At 45.1% G+C, this 20033-nt stretch overlaps 1 protein-coding gene across 1 annotated transcript; it reads left to right on the top strand.

The window, feature by feature from the left end:
- The first annotated feature begins 16588 nt into the window (after positions 1-16588).
- APOBEC4 (apolipoprotein B mRNA editing enzyme catalytic polypeptide like 4) lies at positions 16589-17819 on the top strand. Its single transcript, XM_027665293.1, is given in 1 exon segment — positions 16589-17819. A coding segment is annotated over 1 exon segment (1020 nt). The 5' UTR covers positions 16589-16799.
- Positions 17820-20033: the final 2214 nt, after the last annotated feature.

Genomic DNA, 20033 nt, shown 5'->3' with positions numbered 1-20033 from the left:
GCCCCGATGAGCTCTGACCTCAGTCTTCGAGTTGAACAGACCAAGTGCCCTCAGCCGCTCCTCATATAACTTCCACTCCAGACCCTTCACCATCCTCAAGGCCCTCCTTCGGATGCTCTCTAGTAGCTTAATATCCTTATTTTTTTCCATATTGCTCACAAATGAGCCCCTATGAGCCATGACCATCTCTGCAGAAGCTCCAGCTGCAGGCACTTGTGTGCTGACATGAGAATCTCAAAACGCCCTAAAAAAACCACTTAGTTATCTGCTGAGCTGTCTTTAATTACCTGCTTTTTGGGGCTTACAAATTAAAATAGAGGTGATTCAAGTGTGCAAACTCCTGTGCAAGGCAATGAAAACGGTCAGAATTGACCCAGAGAGCTGAGATCTCCCAAAGCCCAACAGTAATCTCCAGCATATTAATGTTTTTATGTACACAATTGTTAGTGCTGATGACCTGAGGAGCAGTGCAGGTTCACAGGCTGTTAGCACAAGCAGCTGTTAAGATGAGGCACCATATGAAAGCAAGGAACATTATTTTAAGCTATGAAACTATGACCGAGCTGTGTGGTCACGGGTGACCTGATCTGCTCACTTGCAGGCTGTGCATTTAGTTTACCTGTGTGATCCTGAAGTGACCCTGAATACGCTGAGGCACACACAGGCTTTAATAACCTGACTCAAACATATTGTACCATACAAATCAAAGTCTAGATTTCCCAAAGTCCCTTGGCTTCTCCTGTAAAACTGCACAGAGCATTCTGAATGCTTTACATTTTGCAAACCGCTTTTCCACGTCATAATTTTAAGGTGCAGAAACCAGAGTGTGAGTTGAATCCCTTGTAGCCAACCCTGCAGGCGTGTGAGCAGCTTCTGAACAAGTTGCTATTGAACAGGACCAACGTATCAGTACATGAAAAGGGATATCTGGCTACAAGGACTAAACACCAAAGCCAAATAATTATTCTGAAATAAAGGTTTTTTCACAGTACCATGTTCTGGTGCTACAGTAAAGTGCACTACCATCACTTTGGGTGGCAATCACCCAAACAACGGCTGTTACTTCTATTTCTTTAATAAAAAAAAAACAGCAGTGAGTTAATGCAGTAGGAAGGAGCTCGTATTGATTCGATTTGGCAATCATGGCAGTCATCTGAAACAATCAAGTTTCAGACTGAATCCTTAGGGAACACCTTATGGAAAGACAAGCTCAGGACTTGCCATTCAAGAAGGGCACAGCACTCTCAGGGATGGTGTTCCTGAATCCTTTTGGCCACTGACAAGTGACAGAGGGAAGCTCCGTCAGGAAGGAGCACCAGATGACCTCATCCAGTTTAGCAAGGAGCAAGAAACTACTCTTTTTATTCATTAGATTTGCCATTAGTCCTGCACAGAGTTAGAGTCTTTTCCAAATTATTTTTCATGAGATACAGTGCCCAGACTTCAGAATTGTTGAATTGTTTAGGTTAGAAACAGCCTCTAAGATCACTGAGTCCAACCATGTCACAGTGAAAGGTTACAGGAGGGACAGTAATCAGGCATTCTATTGATAACTGTCTTCCTTGGGAAAAGGATATTTCAAGGCCCCTAAAAATCTGCCTTATACCCAAACACTGATTATTTGACATTGAAAAGGGGGAAAAGCATATGTAACATTTAACTTCCATTTCGTTGCATTCTGATTCCATTATAGTGTTCAACCACTTATTTGAGACCAAGAGACAGGGTTAGAAAGCACAGGAAAACACAAAGCAGGCTCTGATTCATCTAAAAGATGTTCTCTTAAGGTTTCAAGGACAGAAGGAAGTATGAAACTAATAAGACAAGTCTGCAGCTCAATTTAGCAGAACTGCTGGGTTGCTCTCTTAGCAGACTTTAATCACAAAACCGATCTACACCAAAGAAGCACGCGGTCAACGCTGTGTTAAGTATTGGTTCTTTCCAAATCATGTTCACATGCAATAACTACATTCCAGCCATAATCAAGCTCTGTGCCTGCCCTTTCTATTGAATCAGAATTGTTCCTCTAGTACATCTGAGCATTCCTTCCCCCTCGCGACAAGAGAGAAACACAAATCCACTTGTGAATGCAACCTTACCCTTCTCACAGTGAAATGTTATATAAGAAAATACTTTGAGGTCTGGAAAGTTCTCAAACTGCAGATCATTGACCACTTACAGCCCCAACAAGAACGGGCCAACTGTCCACAGAGAAATAAGTCAGTTTGCAGAGTGATGATTTTTCCTTGTTTTCAGCTGTTAATACAGCTGGCACGCAGATGCTTTCATGAGGAGACAAAGCAAAAGACCTATAAAGCAGCTGGAAGTAAAGAAAAGCTCATCTGACTGCCTCTGCTTGGGGCCTGGCAGGAGGGGAGAAGGAAGCGCAAGTCAGAGATACCCAAATATGGAAAATACTTGGGAGAGCAAAAGAAAAGGACAAAGCAACCAGGTGATGTAAGAATGGTCCCAAGCTTCTCCAGGAGAGGAAGAGGTCATGCAGCCTGAAAGGAAAGAAGCCTTGTACCTGAGGGCTGCATGCAACGTACCTTCACTGGGAAGGGATGTTCCCCGGGAGATGGGAAAGAAAAACACACCACTCTCTCCTTTTTTTAGAAAATTTTTATTGAAAAAGAAAAAATTAGGAAAAACACCAAAAGCCGTAAGTTCAGCCATGGTTTCAATAGTCCTTTCAATGGCAGTGCCAGCTCAAGCCATTTCCACTCCTTGGTGCTTGATTAGGCCAGGAGCCAGAACTGTTTGTGTGTTGGTTATGTGAGACATTTCCTAGTAACCATGCCTTTGCAGTCAACATTTTTACAGTATTACCTTTTTTTCTGAAGCAATGCCACCTCAAGGGCACTACCTAAATGTTAATCGAGAAAAAAAGTTCCATGACACACTCTGTCTGTTCATCCCATAGGAAATATAAGAATCTATCATTTAGAATAAAGCCTGTCCAAAGAGACACACCTGCAATGGATGATACATTACAAGTGCACTGCTACAAAAGGAAATAAATACTGTTTCTATTAAGGCTATCTCATTAGTAGTTATTCATCTGTTTTCTATAAACCACATTTAGCTCTTGCTTTTCTTTATGCCACATGTCCTCAATTTGATAATTAACAGGTGCTGTGGGCTACAGTTCTGGAGAAAACTGAAAAAAAATCATATGCAGATGAACCACAAAAGCTACAGAATGCAGACACTATAGAAACCCAAACACAAATCAGTTTTATATTGTGTTTGGCAGCAGACTGAACTGTAGCTTGGCTGCAGAGAGCTCTTTACCACAGAGACTATACAAGGTTCACCTGGGCCTGTTCCTTTCCATTGTGAACACCTGAGTTCCAGCTTCTCACTCAATTACACAGTTAGTTTGTCAGGGAGTGCTTTAGAGCTGCTTAACATTCAGTGCACTGCAATCTCACCTGCACTGAAGGTCCTTTATGGCACAAAGCACCTCACAGGCACATACCTCCTGCAGGCATTTCCATCAGCACGGGCAGTCTTTGCACGTGCTGCTGTAGAGGGTAACAGAGGTGAGCCAGGTCCTCCATCTGCCTCATCTGGAGATAAAATAAGATATTTATATTCTTTAAGTGACTGAGGTGCAGTATCGTTACATCTCAGCCAGTAAGAAAAGTTCTTGTGATCAAACATTCAATGTCAATTACAAACCCCTAACTAATCAGAGCAAAAAAACCTGTTACATTATACACTATATCTGGGCTTCCACTGCCTGCAACCTTTGCAATCCCTGCTCCTGTGCAAAAGGGAAAACACTACTCTCCACTCATTCTGAACACTGTTGAAAGATGTGACAATGCAGTAACAGCTCAGTAAAGAACCAGACACACAAGTTCATCATAATCTGTCTTTGTTGACACCAGAACTAAACAGAAGCCTCCAAGTAATTGCAAATATTAACCAGATTCATTGTAAAATGCCAGAGGAAATGCACCAGAGCTCCCATACATAAAACTAAATTAATGATTCATAAGGCTGCATAATTAACAATGCTAAGTCAAAAATTATGTAGTTAAAGAAGTACATCCAGCCTTCCCTGGCCCTCTCATTTCACATGTGATTGCAATTAGATAGGCATGCACTGTTTCACAGGCTGTGCTGTCCAGAGGGACATAATCTCAATCTGAGGGGCATATCTCCTCCAGGAACAGCGAGTCCCTGGACTCCCATTGGGAAAGCCTTCAAAGCAGCACTGCACAGGCACATAGCTGGGAAACTGCACCACCTGCTACAACATGTGGAGAAACAACAGGGTATTGTACTCCCCGAGCCTTTGACTCGAGGGGTTTAAGCAGTGCCAGTGTGCCTCAGAATCTGCTCTTATCCCTATCCCTACTCACACCTTATCCCTGCTCACTCTGCAGGAGCCTCTCTTGGTTCTTAGGAAATTACCTGTAGGAGCAGAGACCGCAGGTCGTAGAACTTGAGTTTCAGTTGCACATATCACAAAACACCCAGAAACTTTTCCTAGGCCATAAGTGCTTTGCAAGGTCTCCTGATCTCTTTCCATCCCCACGTGTCCCTGCAGTTTCAGAGCAATATCTTTCTCCAATTTCATGCTGCAGAGCTCCTCAGTTGCTCACAGCAAATCCTCTCCATTGCACCCTTCAGCAGCTTTGAAGGAAGAAAAAACACCCTGGAGTACATACTGAGAACACAGTTTTCTAAGGCTCATAACTCAGTCAAATCAAAGCCAAAACTAAGACACTTCATAGTTATGGCTATTTCAATGCCAAATTTTAGCCCACAGGCCTCAGCTACTCATGCCGCAGAGCTGTTCAAAAGAAGGTAGCAAAAAGTCTTTATGGAGGGGAAAAATAGTTTTCCACTCTGCTCATACTCACACATGGACGAAATGTTTTCGCTCAAACTTTCCAAAAAATTCACCTTTGAGCGGGGGCCAAGAGCCTCATTTGAACAATTTTAAAGCTTTCTGCAAAGAATAAATACTTTAATAGTATAAAAAGGCATTGCTCAGTTACAAATGTGACTGTGGCTAATTCTCCTGACATCAATTCCATTGTCATGGGATCAAAACCAACCTCAGTGCCTACGCAGAACTAATAAAAATTATTACTTCCTTCTCCAACAAAAAGTTATGAAACAGTGAAAAGAGAAGGCTAATATATCCAGCAAGCTTTATATCCCTACAAGAACAGCGACACAAACAACAGCACCATAAGAGAACAGACCAATTTCATCTTCATACCAAAATCTTCATGTCACATATAAATCAAATGGCTCTCATATTCAAGTGTCACTCAAAAGATTGCCTTCACTGTGATTTAGATCTCTGTTTTTGCACCTAAGTAAGGTTTAATAATTAAATTGATCGTGGCACAAACACGTATTGGGTTGATTCAGCACAAAAAATTCTGGTTTTCCCTAATTGCTCTCTTGTTTCCATAAACACGTTGGTTCTCCATAAGAAGCGTCTTACTTTCAGTACATTGACAGACTTGTTACTTATATCATTGGCTAGTTGGTACTCAATCCTCCCCTTCATTCCCAAATTGCTTGCCGTGGTTCCTGTTCTTTTCCAGCAAGCTTCAGGTTTCCAGAAAAAGAAATTTAACTATTTGATTAAATGAGCTCCCAAAACTTCCCATTTACAAACATTGCTTTTTCCCTTCTGCCTTGTTTCATTTTGCCTTGGTTACAGAAACACTGCACTTTTATGGCCCTGTTACAGTATGCTTAAACAGGATAAATCTCTGTTGGCTGTGAGGATTTTCATCTCCTTAATTCTGGCACTAGAGTATTTTTCATTTTTCCTCTTAAAAAAAGAAATATCTCCTCCTCAGAAGCCTGTATCACTCTGGTATCCTTTAATCCAAGCACTCCTCAGAGGACTCTGGGCTTAATAACTGTATTGGAGTCTCTATAATTTAGGATACTGGGAGTACTCCCCACTATCTGGGCCTCCTGTTCCTCTGAGCAGACCTTTGCCAGCGAGCTCTGTATTTATATCTAACTAGTTCAAAGCCCAAGGACTTTGTCCCTCCCACCCGTTGGGTTATAATAAGATGGCATGTCTTAAGTTTGACTCATTCCCTTCATGCATACTTAGTTTCCAGAAAGAATAAATGAAGAGTTTGAATTTAAATGCTGTTCCTAGAACAAATCCCAGTACTCAAATTTTCTTGACCTCTAAGATCAAAGTAACAGGTATAAATTGATCACGAATCCTTGTATTACCATAATAATTTATCTTATTTGGATTTTTTATTCTAAATGATCCATTTTAAACTTTAAAACTATGTTCCCCCTTTCTTGTGGGACATATTTCAAGATACTCAGAAGTTCCTAGATGCTGTTTTAAGAAAGCCTACTGAATGTCAGTCATATAAGAGAGATCTTCTGGAGGCTGAAGATGGTTGGTTGCACACCACAAACAGATTTCTCAGACAGTTCTAAAACAAATTCCTGGAAGCTTTCTGCTAACCCTACCTTTTTTCCAGCACTCAAGCAACAGTAAAACCAGAGTTATCATGGTTTTTTTCTCCTCTTCCTTGGGTTAAAAGGGAAATATTTGAAGGGAAGCAACAATTCAGCTTATCTACAGGTCTCGTTTGCTTTAATGCTACATTCATCCTATCTGATTTCACCAAATCCTACAAAGATTTTATAGCCCTGCTACAGAACTCTTTTTTTGAGCTTTCTTTTGAGCACTGTTTAGATTTGCAGGGAGGAGCCACAAACAAGAGAATTGTAAACAAAGATGTAACAATTAACTTTAGCAACAGATATACTGGTCCCTCTGCAACCACGTATTTTTTTTTTATTGTACATACGCCTCAAACAATTAAAATTTCAGGGCTTTACTAACTACGACAGCCTTGAACACAGGAATCTCTAAATTAGAAAGGATATCTTTTGAGTGCAGTGTAATGAAATCCAGGTTTGGGGAGGCTGGGGCTTGGGGGGTTTGAGTTATTTTTCTGTTTGACTGGTTTTACCTCTTCCATCTCTGAAATATTCTGTAGTCACATACAACAATCTGTACACCAGCGACTTGCCTTCTTCAGCTTCCTTGAATCTTCCTCAGGGGAGTTGCTCTTTCATCATCTAAAAACTCTCCAGCAAGATCCACCCTTGGAGAAGAAAATCCATAATTGTTTAAAAACAAGGCAAAGGCAGTTTTGAAATGCAGACAGCAGTACATTTACTTTTAATGTCCATTATGTTTCTCTCTCTCTTGTGAAACACAGTTGAATAAGATGATCACTACACAGATAAGGAAGATGCTTAGTCATGTTCCTCAGATGCAGCAGCATCCACTCATAACCCAGGGCATTGTTACATCCACTCTGGATCAATAAAAGGAGTGCTAAACATGTTCTGGAAGGGACCTATTTTGGTAGGGGAGGTGAAATGCTTTTACCTGCATAAGTAAGCTCTAACATTTTCCCTTATGATATTATGACTTTTGTCTTCCACCTATTGCAGACTGAGGTTTCCAAAGCCCGTATCCCCATCCTCCAAATCAGTCAAAATGCAGCACTGAGACTTTCTCATTTGGAGCAGCATAGTGCTTTCTCTTTCTTCCCCAGTCGTCACCATGTGGTGACCATGGTGATAACTATTTTTCTCTGGCTCTGATCTCTTTTTTCTTCTTTGAGGTAAACTTAATGACGATGGCAATGATGTTCATGTTGCCACCGCTGCTGATGACGTGGACGATGACAACAATGATGACAGCGACCACCGCAACACCAAAGCAGTGAGGCTTTTCCCCCCTGGACACAGGCAGGCGCCACACTTTTGTACTAATGAAAAATTGATCTCTTCCTACAGGGAAACATTTGTGCAAGAGATACTGAAAAGAATGGAGTTTCTGGACAATAAAATCTGCAAGTATCCAACTTAAAATGCCCCCCGGACTGTCACCGGTCTGACTTCCACGGACTGCTCACCTCAGCCAGGAGTGTCCAGTCCTAGTGTGAATGAATCATAGAATCAGCAGGGTTGGAAAAGACCTCCGAGATCATCAAGTCCAAACCTAATGCCTTGGACCGTGATGTAATTTACATTTTTTGCTGGTAAAGACCACCTGGGTGACCCCCAGTCGATGGAAAGACCGGAGCAGGGGACTCCCCGAGGGCTCCAGGGCTTGCAGAGTCCAGCTGTGCTCTGGAGAGAAGAAATGCAGAGCTGGGGGAGGCTCCAGCAAGCAGAATTGCCGATTTTTAATTCCCAGCCTCGGAACCCGGGCGGTGCTGAGGTGCACTGGTACCCACAGCTCCAGCGAGCCTTAGCCCTGCCCCTGATGTCCCAGGACGCGCCCGGGCTCTGTGCCGGCCGGGGGAGCAGCGGGGCCCCTCCGGCAGGGAGGAAGGAAGGTGAAGCTGTCCCGGTGGGACCGGGGGCTCCCTTCCCGACCCGCCGCCTGCAGTGCCTCTGGATGCGCAGGGAGCCGGGACAGGGACGGCGCTCGCTCCCCGGGGAAGGGGAACGGGCAGGGAGCGGAGAGCAGGAACACTGGAGTCATCTCTAGCGGAGAGAATGAACCCTTTGCATAGAAAGGGAGGCGATCAGGAGTGGACAGGTAAGGCAGAGAGTGCAGAGAGCAGGAAAAGACACATAATTACACCGTTTATCCTGCCCCATGGTTTGCAAGGGGCCCGTGGACACTATTGTCTTCCAATCTTGAGAGCTCCAAGGAAAATGACTATGGTTGCACTGAAAATGCCACTTTCCTGACACTCCTGCCCCAGGGCCATGGCCCAGCAGGTTTCTGTGGGAACCTGAACTATCTGTGCGGTTCAGAAAGTGGACATCCCTAAAGCGTCGTTCCCTGGGAGGATGAAGCTCCCCAGATGCCTTTTCTGCTCCTCTCCAAGTTGTACTTCCAGCACATTCAGAGACAGTTTCAGTCAGAGCGACGTGACTTGGGGGCAGCACAGCGTTAGATCAGAGACATCAGGACACTGACCAGGCAGTTCTGTTGCTCGGCTCTATTTCCAGGACTCCCATCAGGAAATCGGTGGCTGTTGCCAGAAGCAAATACCCAGGGTGTCCCCACCTACCCCTTTAATAGCCACGGCTCCACCCAGGAGCCACTAAAGGAGGCTCCCAGGTGCTGCCTTCCAAGACCCGAATGATAATAGGTGGGTCAGGAAATGAGTGTTTTTCCTTGTTAACTCCAATAATCTGGAGCAGCTGCATGTGGGCCCTCAAAACATTCCCTTCCTGCCCTGGAGAGGAATGACTGCTGTATTCTGCCCCACAGAATGCTTCTGGTTTATTTTATTTTGGTTTGGTTTAATTTTATTTTATTTTATTTTTAATTTTTATTCACTTTTAAGAGACAGAATCCCAAAGTTTCCACGCTGGGCTCCTGAAAGCAAAAGACAGCCCTTTCCCCCAGGAAAGAAATGCCATATTCTCAGGCTCTCAGGTCTAGATTTATGGGCAGCCCAGGGCACTCCATGGACAGCAAGATCTTTCTGTGCTGGCCCCTTCTGCATCTTTTGTCTGGGAGGAATCTTCAGCCTAGTGCTGAAATTTCTATTCTGCCCCCCAAAATTGAATATGAATGAAGATTCGTCCCAGAAAAAAGGTGCCGGGACAGAAATGGTCTTGCTGCCTGTGGAATGCCCTGGGCCGCCCATAAATCTGCACCTGAGATGCCGAGACTACGGGCTTAAATATTTTTATTTGAGGTTATTTAAAGACAACATTATCAACCCAGAAACAAAAGACAGGAAGGAGGTGGAAAACCCGCAATGCTCTAGACAATGCCAGGAAACAACCTGTGTTTTGACAGTTCCCCCAGTTCTCCTCCAGATGATCTTCACTGAGGAATTGCACAAAACTCAAAAAGCAAAATAAAAAATGTAAACCAAAGCCTGTGAAGGGGAAATCCTCCTGTATTGGTAGTAACAGAGTGGAAAATTTTAGAAAAAATTCACATGTCACCTAGACTATTGGCAACAGACACAGCAAACTCAGACCCCATCCACTGTATCAGGATGACATTACTAAAGACGTATTTCCACATTTTCACCTGAAGATTTCTTCAGTAAAAACCAAGAACTTCAAAATTGGCCAAAGTTGAACAACGTTACACAAAGTTATAACAAAAGTTGGCGCAGAAGCAACTGTTTTGTTCTCTGGAGATCAGCTGGAAACACACCAACAACCAGGATGGAAGATCCTCTTTTCAAGGGCGTATTATAAACAGCATGTTAATTGTGCCATATGTTACTGTGCTCAGGGAGATGAGCTGGATTGGAAATCAAAACCTAGAGCAGATAATTAATAATTATGCAGTTGTACTAAAGCACACCCCAGAAAGTCAAAGGAATATTAAATTCTTTCACTTGGGGTTATAAGCTGAACACTGAGAGGATCCATGGAGGAAAATTTCCTGTAAAAAGTTATTTCATACTTGTCCACAACTGAACTGTCAGGACATATATACACACTACACAGGCAGTTGGTCACTCTTGGTATGGCCACAGCTGCCTTCTGCATTACAGGGATTTAGCAGCATCCTCAAAACAAGGAGCTAAAACATTCCATCTTTCATCCACAAATCAGTTTTTACCTGAAATCACCTTACTAGGGAGGCCTATTCAGACTGCAAGGCAATAACTTGAGTATTGCTGCCAGCAAGAACACCAGACAGTGTCAAATAATGCAAAATAACACAAAAGTACAAATAAAGTGGTCACCAGTGCTCTGAGGACTGGAATAAAGCACCCAATGCATTCCCCATCCAGTATCAGATAACATCAGGTCCCAGTATATTTCTGTCACTACAGATTTATCCTGAATTAAACCTGCAAGCAAGAAGTCAAATGGCTCTTTATCTTCCTCTTCCCCCAAATACATCTTAATTATTCTTTACAGCTTGTTTCTTTAACCTTTCTTTTGTAAAGCAAAACAAAAGCAAGGAAGCCACAGCCTTATATCTTTTTTTAAGGAAAAAATAGAGAATTTAGGCTCACTGCAAGCCATGACCAGCCGTGCATTTACCACCACAATGTAGAATGATGGCACTTGGTAATTTGGCACCCTCTTAAGAGAAGGAATTCTGCTTATTTTTTGTTCCACTGGCTAGTCCAAAACCAAGTGCAAAGTTGCACAATCCCTCCAACTTTGTTGGAGAAACAACAGTCAGAACCAAGATTCATGGAAGAGGGAAAGGAAAAAAAAAATCCTAGTCCTCTTTCTGTATAAACTGTTATATGTTAAAAAGCAAGAGTTCTGTAGAGAAAAACACTGCTCTTGCTTTCCCAGGCAGGTTTCTTGCTCTTCCAAGTGGATTTCAGACTTTATGTATTTCTTTCCCTCCCTGCCTCCCTTCCTCCCCCAACCCTTGATGATAGTATTTGGCAAGAACTTCTAATTAAAAAAAAAAAAATCCAGAGTGTCTTTGTGCTACCCCAGCAAACTTCTCTGGGGAAATTATGTTCTTTGCTCAGCAATTCCTGTTCAGCACAGAGTGCCAACACGAGGAAAACAGCTGGAGTGACTTCCCATTCTCCATTCAGGCCTGGCAGCCTAGGAACAAATCCTTACAAAAAGAAAGAGGGGCTGAAACCAAAAGGGAATCACTGGCAAAGCAGCGCACGATGCCTTTGATAAGATTTGGTAAGATCTGGTGAGATGTTATTTCCAGATCTCTCACAACAACACAGGACTCATTAACAACCTGATCTGAACACCACCAAAGCCATGGAAAAGCCTCTGTGTCAAGCAGCAGTGCAAACATTACTAAGTTTTTACTTCTACTTTTATTTAAGTATTTTACATTTTTAAGTCCTGTAGTTATGTCATCCTTGTTGTGGGGAGGAAGGAGTTGCCAGATGGGGTTGGATAGTTCTGTGGTTGCAATCCTAGCAGTTGCCATCCAGACACATAAGGATATTGTCCAGTTTAATCTGAACACCAAGAAATTTACTGTAAATCTCTTTCCACATGCAATCCTAGCAATGCAGCTATCACTGTATCTCCCCAGAATTCAAGATTATTTTGATGGACATTACTTTTTTTCCTGAGAAACACAATGTCTGTTTACAAGTGCAAGGAAAGCCAATGCTTAATCCAAGGATTACAGCCAAGAAGTCCTGCTATGCTCAGACTGCTCCTTGGGCTTTAATTTGAAAATCCGTATACTACTTGCTAACTTCCTTACATTTAAATCCCAAAATACAAAGCATCTGAGATCATAGCAAGTCAGGCAAGGCTGATAATTGGCTAAATAACACGATTTAAGATTTGCTGCTCTGAACCCAATGCTCATCCCTGCATGGTAAAAGAGCACAGGACACCTAAATAGAGAAATATGAATTGTTTGGGATGCCCAGGCTCACAGCCCACAGTTAAAGCATCCCTGGCATCTGTTCCCAAAGAAGACCAAATTCTGCCTCCTCTTTTTCCTTGACATACAGCCAGCTTTTGTCAGTTTGATTGGAATCACCAGGCAGCTACTTTGGAAGGAGGGGATGATAGGTGTAATTACTGCACTACTAATTAGGATTTGCCTGGTTTACCCCGTGAACAGAGTGGAGTCACAGCTCCACTGGGTTTTCTGCCAGCACAACTCCATTCATTCCTAAAGGAGGCCTTGAAAAGAGACAAGTAGAAAGGAGCTCACACTTGGACTGAATATTGGTGCAATATTTTACATGTATGTGGCTCACAGTTCATACCAAAATTAAAAGGAACATTTCTGCCTGTCTCATAACACTTATGCCAGTAACTGGTAAAATTTTCCCTTGCCCTGTGATTCTGGAAACCATCCAAGCTCCGTCGATCTTCATGGAAGCAAATCTGTGTGCTCATGAATCATTTGACCCTGAATCTTAAATTATTTCCTGAGCTGATATTTTCTAAGAATCAAATATGTCCCTTTGAGTCCCAAGAATCATCTTCACTTTAAATGGGAAGAAGATGAAGCAGAATATTTTGAGATATATATGTGTAAAACATACAATACATATGTTATATGCAATATATATATATAAGGTCTCTTTCCATCTCTTAACTTTCATTTTGGTCTTTTATATTTTCTATCTACAAACACAGGCTCTTGGCAAGTTCCTTGGCTCTTTCTTAGGGCAAGAGGAAATCTGTCCAATTGTTTGACAAACAAAGCATCCTCACAACACTTTATAATTAATATGGAAGAAATTCTCCACCTAGCATCTCTAGTGTGACTACACTCAGTAGAATGGGAATTTTTTTTAAAATCATCAAAATGCTGGGTTATTTCTCTAATTTTTCCCTAAGATTTTTGCTGTCCTAAAATTTAACCTGGTTACCCTGCCTGTGGCATTTAAATGTCCTTATTTGTCATTCCCCTTACAGACTGTTTGCTGCTCTGTCGTTTTCAATTCTATCTTTAATAGACAGAACAGGGGAAAATACTTATTTTTAGGCATAAAGGGAAACAAAAAAGATATTAGAGCTCTGGAAAAATCTCAGGAAGCAATGTGATAATTCCAATCACTTTGAGACTGGACAAGCCAGGTAAGGAAAGTTTGGTGGAACAGTTTTGTGAAGGTCTGACTTTAACAGCAGCTTGAGCAGGAAACGTTCCCAACTCAGGACCTAAACCCTGGCTAATCTTTATGGCCTGGTGGCAGAATGCAGAGCACCAGGGCTCCGCTCCGGAGCCAGGAGCCAGAGTTCCTGCGGCACAGGATATCCCACACTCTGTCCAATGAGCTGGAGACCGTGGAGTGTGGAGGCAGGTTATGCCACAACAGCTTGGGTTTGTCTGGCTGTGGTTATGAGGAGCTGTGGACAGATGCTGCTTCTTCCTTTATGTCCTTTATTCCTTATTTTTAAAATCTTGGGGCTGCGCAGGAACATCAAGTCTCTGGCTGTTAAGGGACCATGTGACTGCTCTGGACTTTGAACTCAGATAAACTCCTTACTGAATGAAGTCATCTGTAAAATGCTTCCAATAGAGATTATTTTGCACCAGGCTGTACTAAGAAACGCAACAGAATTTCAACACATTTCAGAGGCAAAACAAAGGACCCGTCCTTGTCCTAAGTGCAGCGTTATCGAGGGAAGCGCCAGAGCCCCTCACACACACAGAGGACACTTGGACCAGACTGTGGAACCAGATCATGGTTTAGCTTGGGGAAGAGAATCATCCTGATTCCATATAATCATGCATCAGCTTTTGCCTAATCAATGCACACAGCTTCATTTCCAAAATATGTCTTCAGAAATCCCAATATCCTACATTGAAATCAGTAAAATCAGGTCCAGACTGGACACGTTGGGATGGATCAGAATTTCTGTGTGCTTTTTAGTCTGGAGAGATACCAGGTTTTAGCTAATATTTGGATTTTTTTAAAAAATCCCAGCCCTGATCATTATGTTTTTTTTCCCTAGGAGCAGAACACCTGGCTTGGATCCTGGCTCCCTTCCAACCTGAGTCATTATGAACTGACCATGTAAGTTTTCCCTGTGGTTTTCACTGGATAAAGCGTTCCCCTCCAGTTCCTCCTGTGAATGTTTGTACCTTGTTGTGGGGCACTAATCAACACCTCCTGCCCTCTGCCCCAGAGAGGGCTGTAAGTGAAAAAATTCCCTAGAGTTATAATTATGTCCAGGTCCCCTCCAAGTATAGTTGGGATAGGCAGGGATACAATTATAATTTTAAACATAATTGTACAAGGAATGTGAAGTTGTTAACACACGTTTTGAGTTTCCAGTGATCCATCAGCCATGATCTGTATCAGGATGGTGGCTCCTGGGGAGGGACAACACTGGCAAAGGGGCCAAAGGCTGATGCTGTACACACAGAAACACACTCGGAACACTCTTCCAATTAATCCATCCAACTGGGTAACTCGGGATTTGACTCCCATCCCGTAAGGATGTGACACTATTAATTGAGGAGACTGAAAATATGATGGGTTTTGATCAGGGCAAAACACCAAACAAACAAACAAAAAAAGGCAGGCTTTAGGGGGAGAAAGAAAATTTCGGGTGCCTCTGGTGGAAAACCTTTAGCAACACTGAAACAGAGCTCAGGCCATCGGCCCCTTCCAGCAGGGAACGGGACACATCGCCGAGGTGCGACATTGCCATCATGTGGCCACCCCAGCTCTGCAGAAACACCAGCAGAGGGAATCGGAACTTCACCCCAGATTTGAAGCTTTTTCAGCTGTCTTTGTATTTGCAACCTGCAAGTGGTGATGCCTCTCCTGACATCCCACTCCAAAGAAAACCAGTCTCTTCTCCAGACCTGCTCTCCTCTGTGTCAGGGAGCAAAGGCATTTTCCCTTTCCCGAGGCCCAGCGCTGCCAGGGTGATGCTGCACTGCCCAGAATAGAGCACAACTGAACATCAAAAACGTACAGAAACATCAGAAATGACAAATGGAACATTCCTGATGTCAGGAAGCCAATCTTTAGGAATAATCTGAATGAGAACAGCACAATGGCCTGGATCAGGAAGGAACTCCAGCACAGGAAAATACATGGAAGTTAGTGTAGAGTCAGGAGTGGAAAACAAAGCTAATTAATCAAGTCAGGAATTTAAGAAGAAAATGAAGCAGTGACAGAGGGCAAATCGAGGTGGAATGCAGAAGCAAGCTGGGATAAAACATGCAGATGGAAAAGTTGTACATACTCAGAGAAGCAGCAACAGAATTAAACCAGATCCAGGGATGACAAGGGGCTCAATGAGAACAGCAGTGAAGACAAATAAATAATTTTCTGCTTGAGCCAAGAGCTGTTCATCCACACAAAAGTTGTGTTTTCCCTCATCTGGCACCCCACCCATGCAGAGCGTGATTGAGCCCAGGGAATTACAGCCTTGGTGGGGGGTTACAAACTTCCTAAAGGAGGGGCAACCTGTTGCAGAATTACAACAGGAGCTTTCTGCCCAGCTGGCACAGAGAAATCATTTGGAAAGAAACTCAGTAGGACATTCGTCAGAACACCCAGATTTCAGCTATAAAACCTCGTATCAAACAGCAACAAAGAACCGAGTGAGTTACTAAAACTCCAGAGATGGAAAAAGTATTAACAGGCACAGAACAGCATCTCAACTCCCACTGGTGCCTGGCCCTGCAAGAGCAAATCCTGTTTGTGTTCCTGTCTCCCAGCACCTGGCACCTGGAAACACCTAAAGGAACCTGCCTGCCTTGGAACAACGAGGGCCAAGTTCCTGCTCTGGGAAAGATCCTTCTGCAGCTGAACTGCCCAGACCGAGGAGCCAGGCAAGAGGAACCTCCTTCTTATGCACCATGGAATTTGCAGAGAAAGCTTGCAAGAGCCCTAAAGTGAAAAGTGAAAACCTAAAATTCCACTGAAGGGAATCAGATCAATATTTCCTATTATCCTGAGCTGGAGCTGCTGAGATGGTAATTATACCATTTTTTAATTTTTTTTTCTCATGTTTGCATGTTTCTTTTGCCAGATTGAATCACAGAATCACCTGTATTCAATCCTGAAAAGTGTGGTTGTTTCTATTATACAAATTCTCCTGTCTAGGGTCAGAGGGCTGAAGCCAGAGAAATGTTTTTTGCTCATGTTTCTAGCAAAAATGCTGGTTTGTGAAAACTGAGAATGCTCCCTCGCTGTGAGAGTTTTGTTCTGTGTGTCACCAAGCAAGTTTCCATATGCTGCTACAAGTCTCGGTAGCTTTTTGAAGAGATTGTGCCCTATTATTTTTGTAGTTTTAAGTACAAAACAAATGGAAGGGTTGAATTAAAATATTACTTTCCTTTTTCACTCAGGACTGCCAGCTGTGTAGCTGACATAAACAGGGAGATTTTTCAGCAAAACATGAATGCAGGAGAGAAAACCATTTTCCAAGAGTTTCTGACAAACCAGGGCACTGTGGTAAAGCCCCGCTGGTGGCAGAGACAGTGCCATGCCTGTGCCAGGTGTCCCTTCCACATCCAGACGGGGGAAGAAGCCAGAGTGCCATACGCAGAATTTCACGGGCTCTTTGGCTCCCCACACAGGCCCACAGCGACTCCCCAAAACAGGCACCTTCTCTTCTACGAACTGAGGAGCTCCTCAGGCAGAGTCCTGCAGAAAGGCCACGCCACAAACTGCACTGCCCGAGCCGAGCACCCCGAGGCTGTGCTGTTCGAGGCGGGCGGGTACCTGGACGCAGCCACAGCCGCCTGTGAAAGCATCAGGCGCATCATCCTCTACTCGAACCTCTCCCCCTGTGACGAGGCTCAGCACTGCTGCATAAGGAAAATGTACAGCTTCCTGCTGAGACACCCACACGTCACGCTCTGCATCTATTTCTCGCAGCTCTGTCACACCGGGAGCGGTTCTCCCCGTGCCGGGGGGAATGCCCTGGCTCTGCGGAGCCTCCGCAGCCTCTGGCCTCGGGTGAGCCTGCAGAGGCTGCCAGAGGGGGCACAGCAGTACCTGCTTCGCCATTTCGTGTGTGGCATCACGGGGGCGACCCCTCGTCACCGAGTGCTGCCATCAGGAGCCTCAGCAGGTCGACAAAACCCACATCAAATTAACTTAACAGGAGCGAAAACGTATTTTAGGGAAGCCTTTCCCCAGGGAATGGAGGGGAACCTGGCTGTACAGCAGAATTTAAAGGCCTTTCCCTCTCCCAGCCCGGCCTCCCAACAGCCTTTCCCAGCCATGAAAGGCACTCTGCTCCCTCCAATGTCTCCAAGCCATGTGCTTTTCCCAAGTGTGTTTCTGCCCTCTCAGAGGAAACAGCTATACCTCAGACCCATAAATATTGTAAGGCATTTAAAAATGCCAGAGGAATGACTCAGTGGAACTCCTCATTCTCACATGTTTTCCTGTGGCACGCACCTCTTCTGAGGATGACACACATCCCTCCACTTTTGGGTGTGAAACTTAGATCACAGATGGCAAAAAGCACCACTAAAGTCCCCTCTTACCCACAGTATAATTGTGGGTCTCAAATAACTGATTGTGAATGTACTTTTGTTTTAATCCTCTATCTTTCAAACATAAATCCAGAGTAGTAAACCCCAAACCTCCATGTTCCCTGCCCACAGCAGGGGGTTGGAACTAGATGACCTTTAAGGTCCTTTCAACCCAAACTTTCTGATTCTGCGATATTTTAATTACTTCCTGCAATTAATTTATTGCCTTTAAGCCAATTTCTACCAGAAAAATGTCAGCTACAGTCCCCAAGCTACAACCTCATTTACAGCTGGATTGCAGCTTCCCAGCTGAGGCAGCTTTGGTGGAACACATGACACATCCTAAATTCCTCCTCCATCAACAAGGTGGTCCTGCAGGTAGAGCTGATGCAGGAATAAATTTTCCCACAAGCTATTCCCTTAATAATGGGGGGGTTATATATGCATATATATGTGTGTGTATATATTTATTTCTAGGGCTGCTGCCTTCCATTAAGACGACTCTCACAAAGCTGTGTAATTTCCTAATTAATAATAGGGTAACAATTACCTGCACAGTCCAAGTGTAACTTTAAAAAAAATAATTCTACACTTTAGAGCAGTGTTTTGTCTTTGTGATTCAATATCTTTGTTAATATACTAAAGGTCTTAGAGAATGGGGCAAGGGGTGGTGGACAGAGGGACCCAGGCAGGCTTGGGAAGTGGGAGCATGGGAATCTCATGCAGTTTAACAGGAACAATTGCTGGTGCTGCACCTGGGTTGTGGCAACTCCCGGAATCAATCCAGGCTGGGGATGAACAGATGCAGAGCAGCCCTGGGGAGAAGGCCCTGAGGGTGCTGGTAGGGGAGAGGCTGGACATGACCCAGCCATGGGTGCAGGGACCCAGAATCTCCCCACACACCCTGGGCTGATCCCCCAGCGTGGGCAGCAGGGCAGGGGGGGATTCTGCCCCTCTACCCCTCTCAGGTGAGACCCCCCTGCAGAGCTGCTCCAGCCCTGGGGAACAGCACAGCAAGGACATGGAGCTGCTGGAGAGAGTCCAGAGGAGGCACCAAGATGATCAGAGGGATGGAGCAGCTCTGCTGGGAGGAAAGGGGAGAGAGTTGGGATTGTTCAGCTTGGAGAGGAGAAGCTTTGAGGTGACCTGATTGTGGCCTTCCAGAGCCTGAAGTGAACTTATAGGAAAGATGGAGAGGGACTGTTTACAAGGGCCTGAGTGACAGGATAACGGGGAATGAGTTCAAACTGACAGACAGTAGGTTTAGATTAGATATTAGGAAGAAATTCTCCCCTGTGAGGGTGTTGAGGCCCTGGCCCAGGTTGCCCAGAGAAGTTGTGGCTGCCCCTGGATCCCTGGGAGTGTCCAAGGCCAGGTTGGACGGGGCTTGGAGCAACCTGGGCTAGTGGAAGGTGTCCCCCATGGCAGGGGGTGGGACGGGATGAGCTTTAAGGTCCCTTCCAACCCAAACCACTTTGTGATTCTACGACACGGGGCCCGGTCCCTCCTGTCCCCGCGGTATCCCGGCACTGTCCCGGTGTCCCTGTGCTGTCCCGGTGCCATCCCCCCGCTGTCCCCGCGGTGTCCCCGCTGTGTCCCCGGGCCTTGTCCCGCTGTCCCCGCGCTCCCCCCCCCCTGTCCCCGCTGTCCCCGCTGCCCCGGGCCCTGTCCCGCTGTCCCCGCTGTCCCCCTGTCCCCGCTGTCCCCCTGTCCCGCTGTCCCCGCTGTCCCCCTGTCCCCGCTGTCCCTCTGTCCCGCTGTCCCCCTGTCCCCGCTGTCCCCCTTTCCCTATGTCCCGCTGTCCCCCTGTCCCGGGCCCTGTCCCGCAGTCCCCCTGTCCCGCTGTCCCCGCTGTCCCTCTGTCCCGCTGTCCCTCTGTCTCGCTGTCCCCTTGTCCCGCTGTCCCGCTGTCCCGGGCCCTGCCCCGCTGTCCCCGCTGTCCCGCTGTCCCCCTGTCCCCGCTGTCCCGCTGTCCCCCTGTCCCGCTGTCCCGCTGTCCCGCTGTCCCCCCTGTCCCCGCTGTCCCCCTGTCCCTCTGTCCCGCTGTCCCGCTGTCCCTCTGTCCCCCTGTCCCTCTGTCCCGCTGTCCCTCTGTCCCCCTGTCCCTCTGTCCCCCTGTCCCTCTGTCCCGCTGTCCCTCTGTCCC

Source organism: Corapipo altera, unplaced genomic scaffold, assembly GCF_003945725.1.
Source record: "Corapipo altera isolate COAL_440 unplaced genomic scaffold, ASM394572v1 316, whole genome shotgun sequence".
NCBI classification, from domain to species: domain Eukaryota; kingdom Metazoa; phylum Chordata; class Aves; order Passeriformes; family Pipridae; genus Corapipo; species Corapipo altera.
The sequence above is the reverse complement of the archived record's forward strand: the minus strand, read 5'-3'. Positions and strand labels throughout refer to the sequence as shown.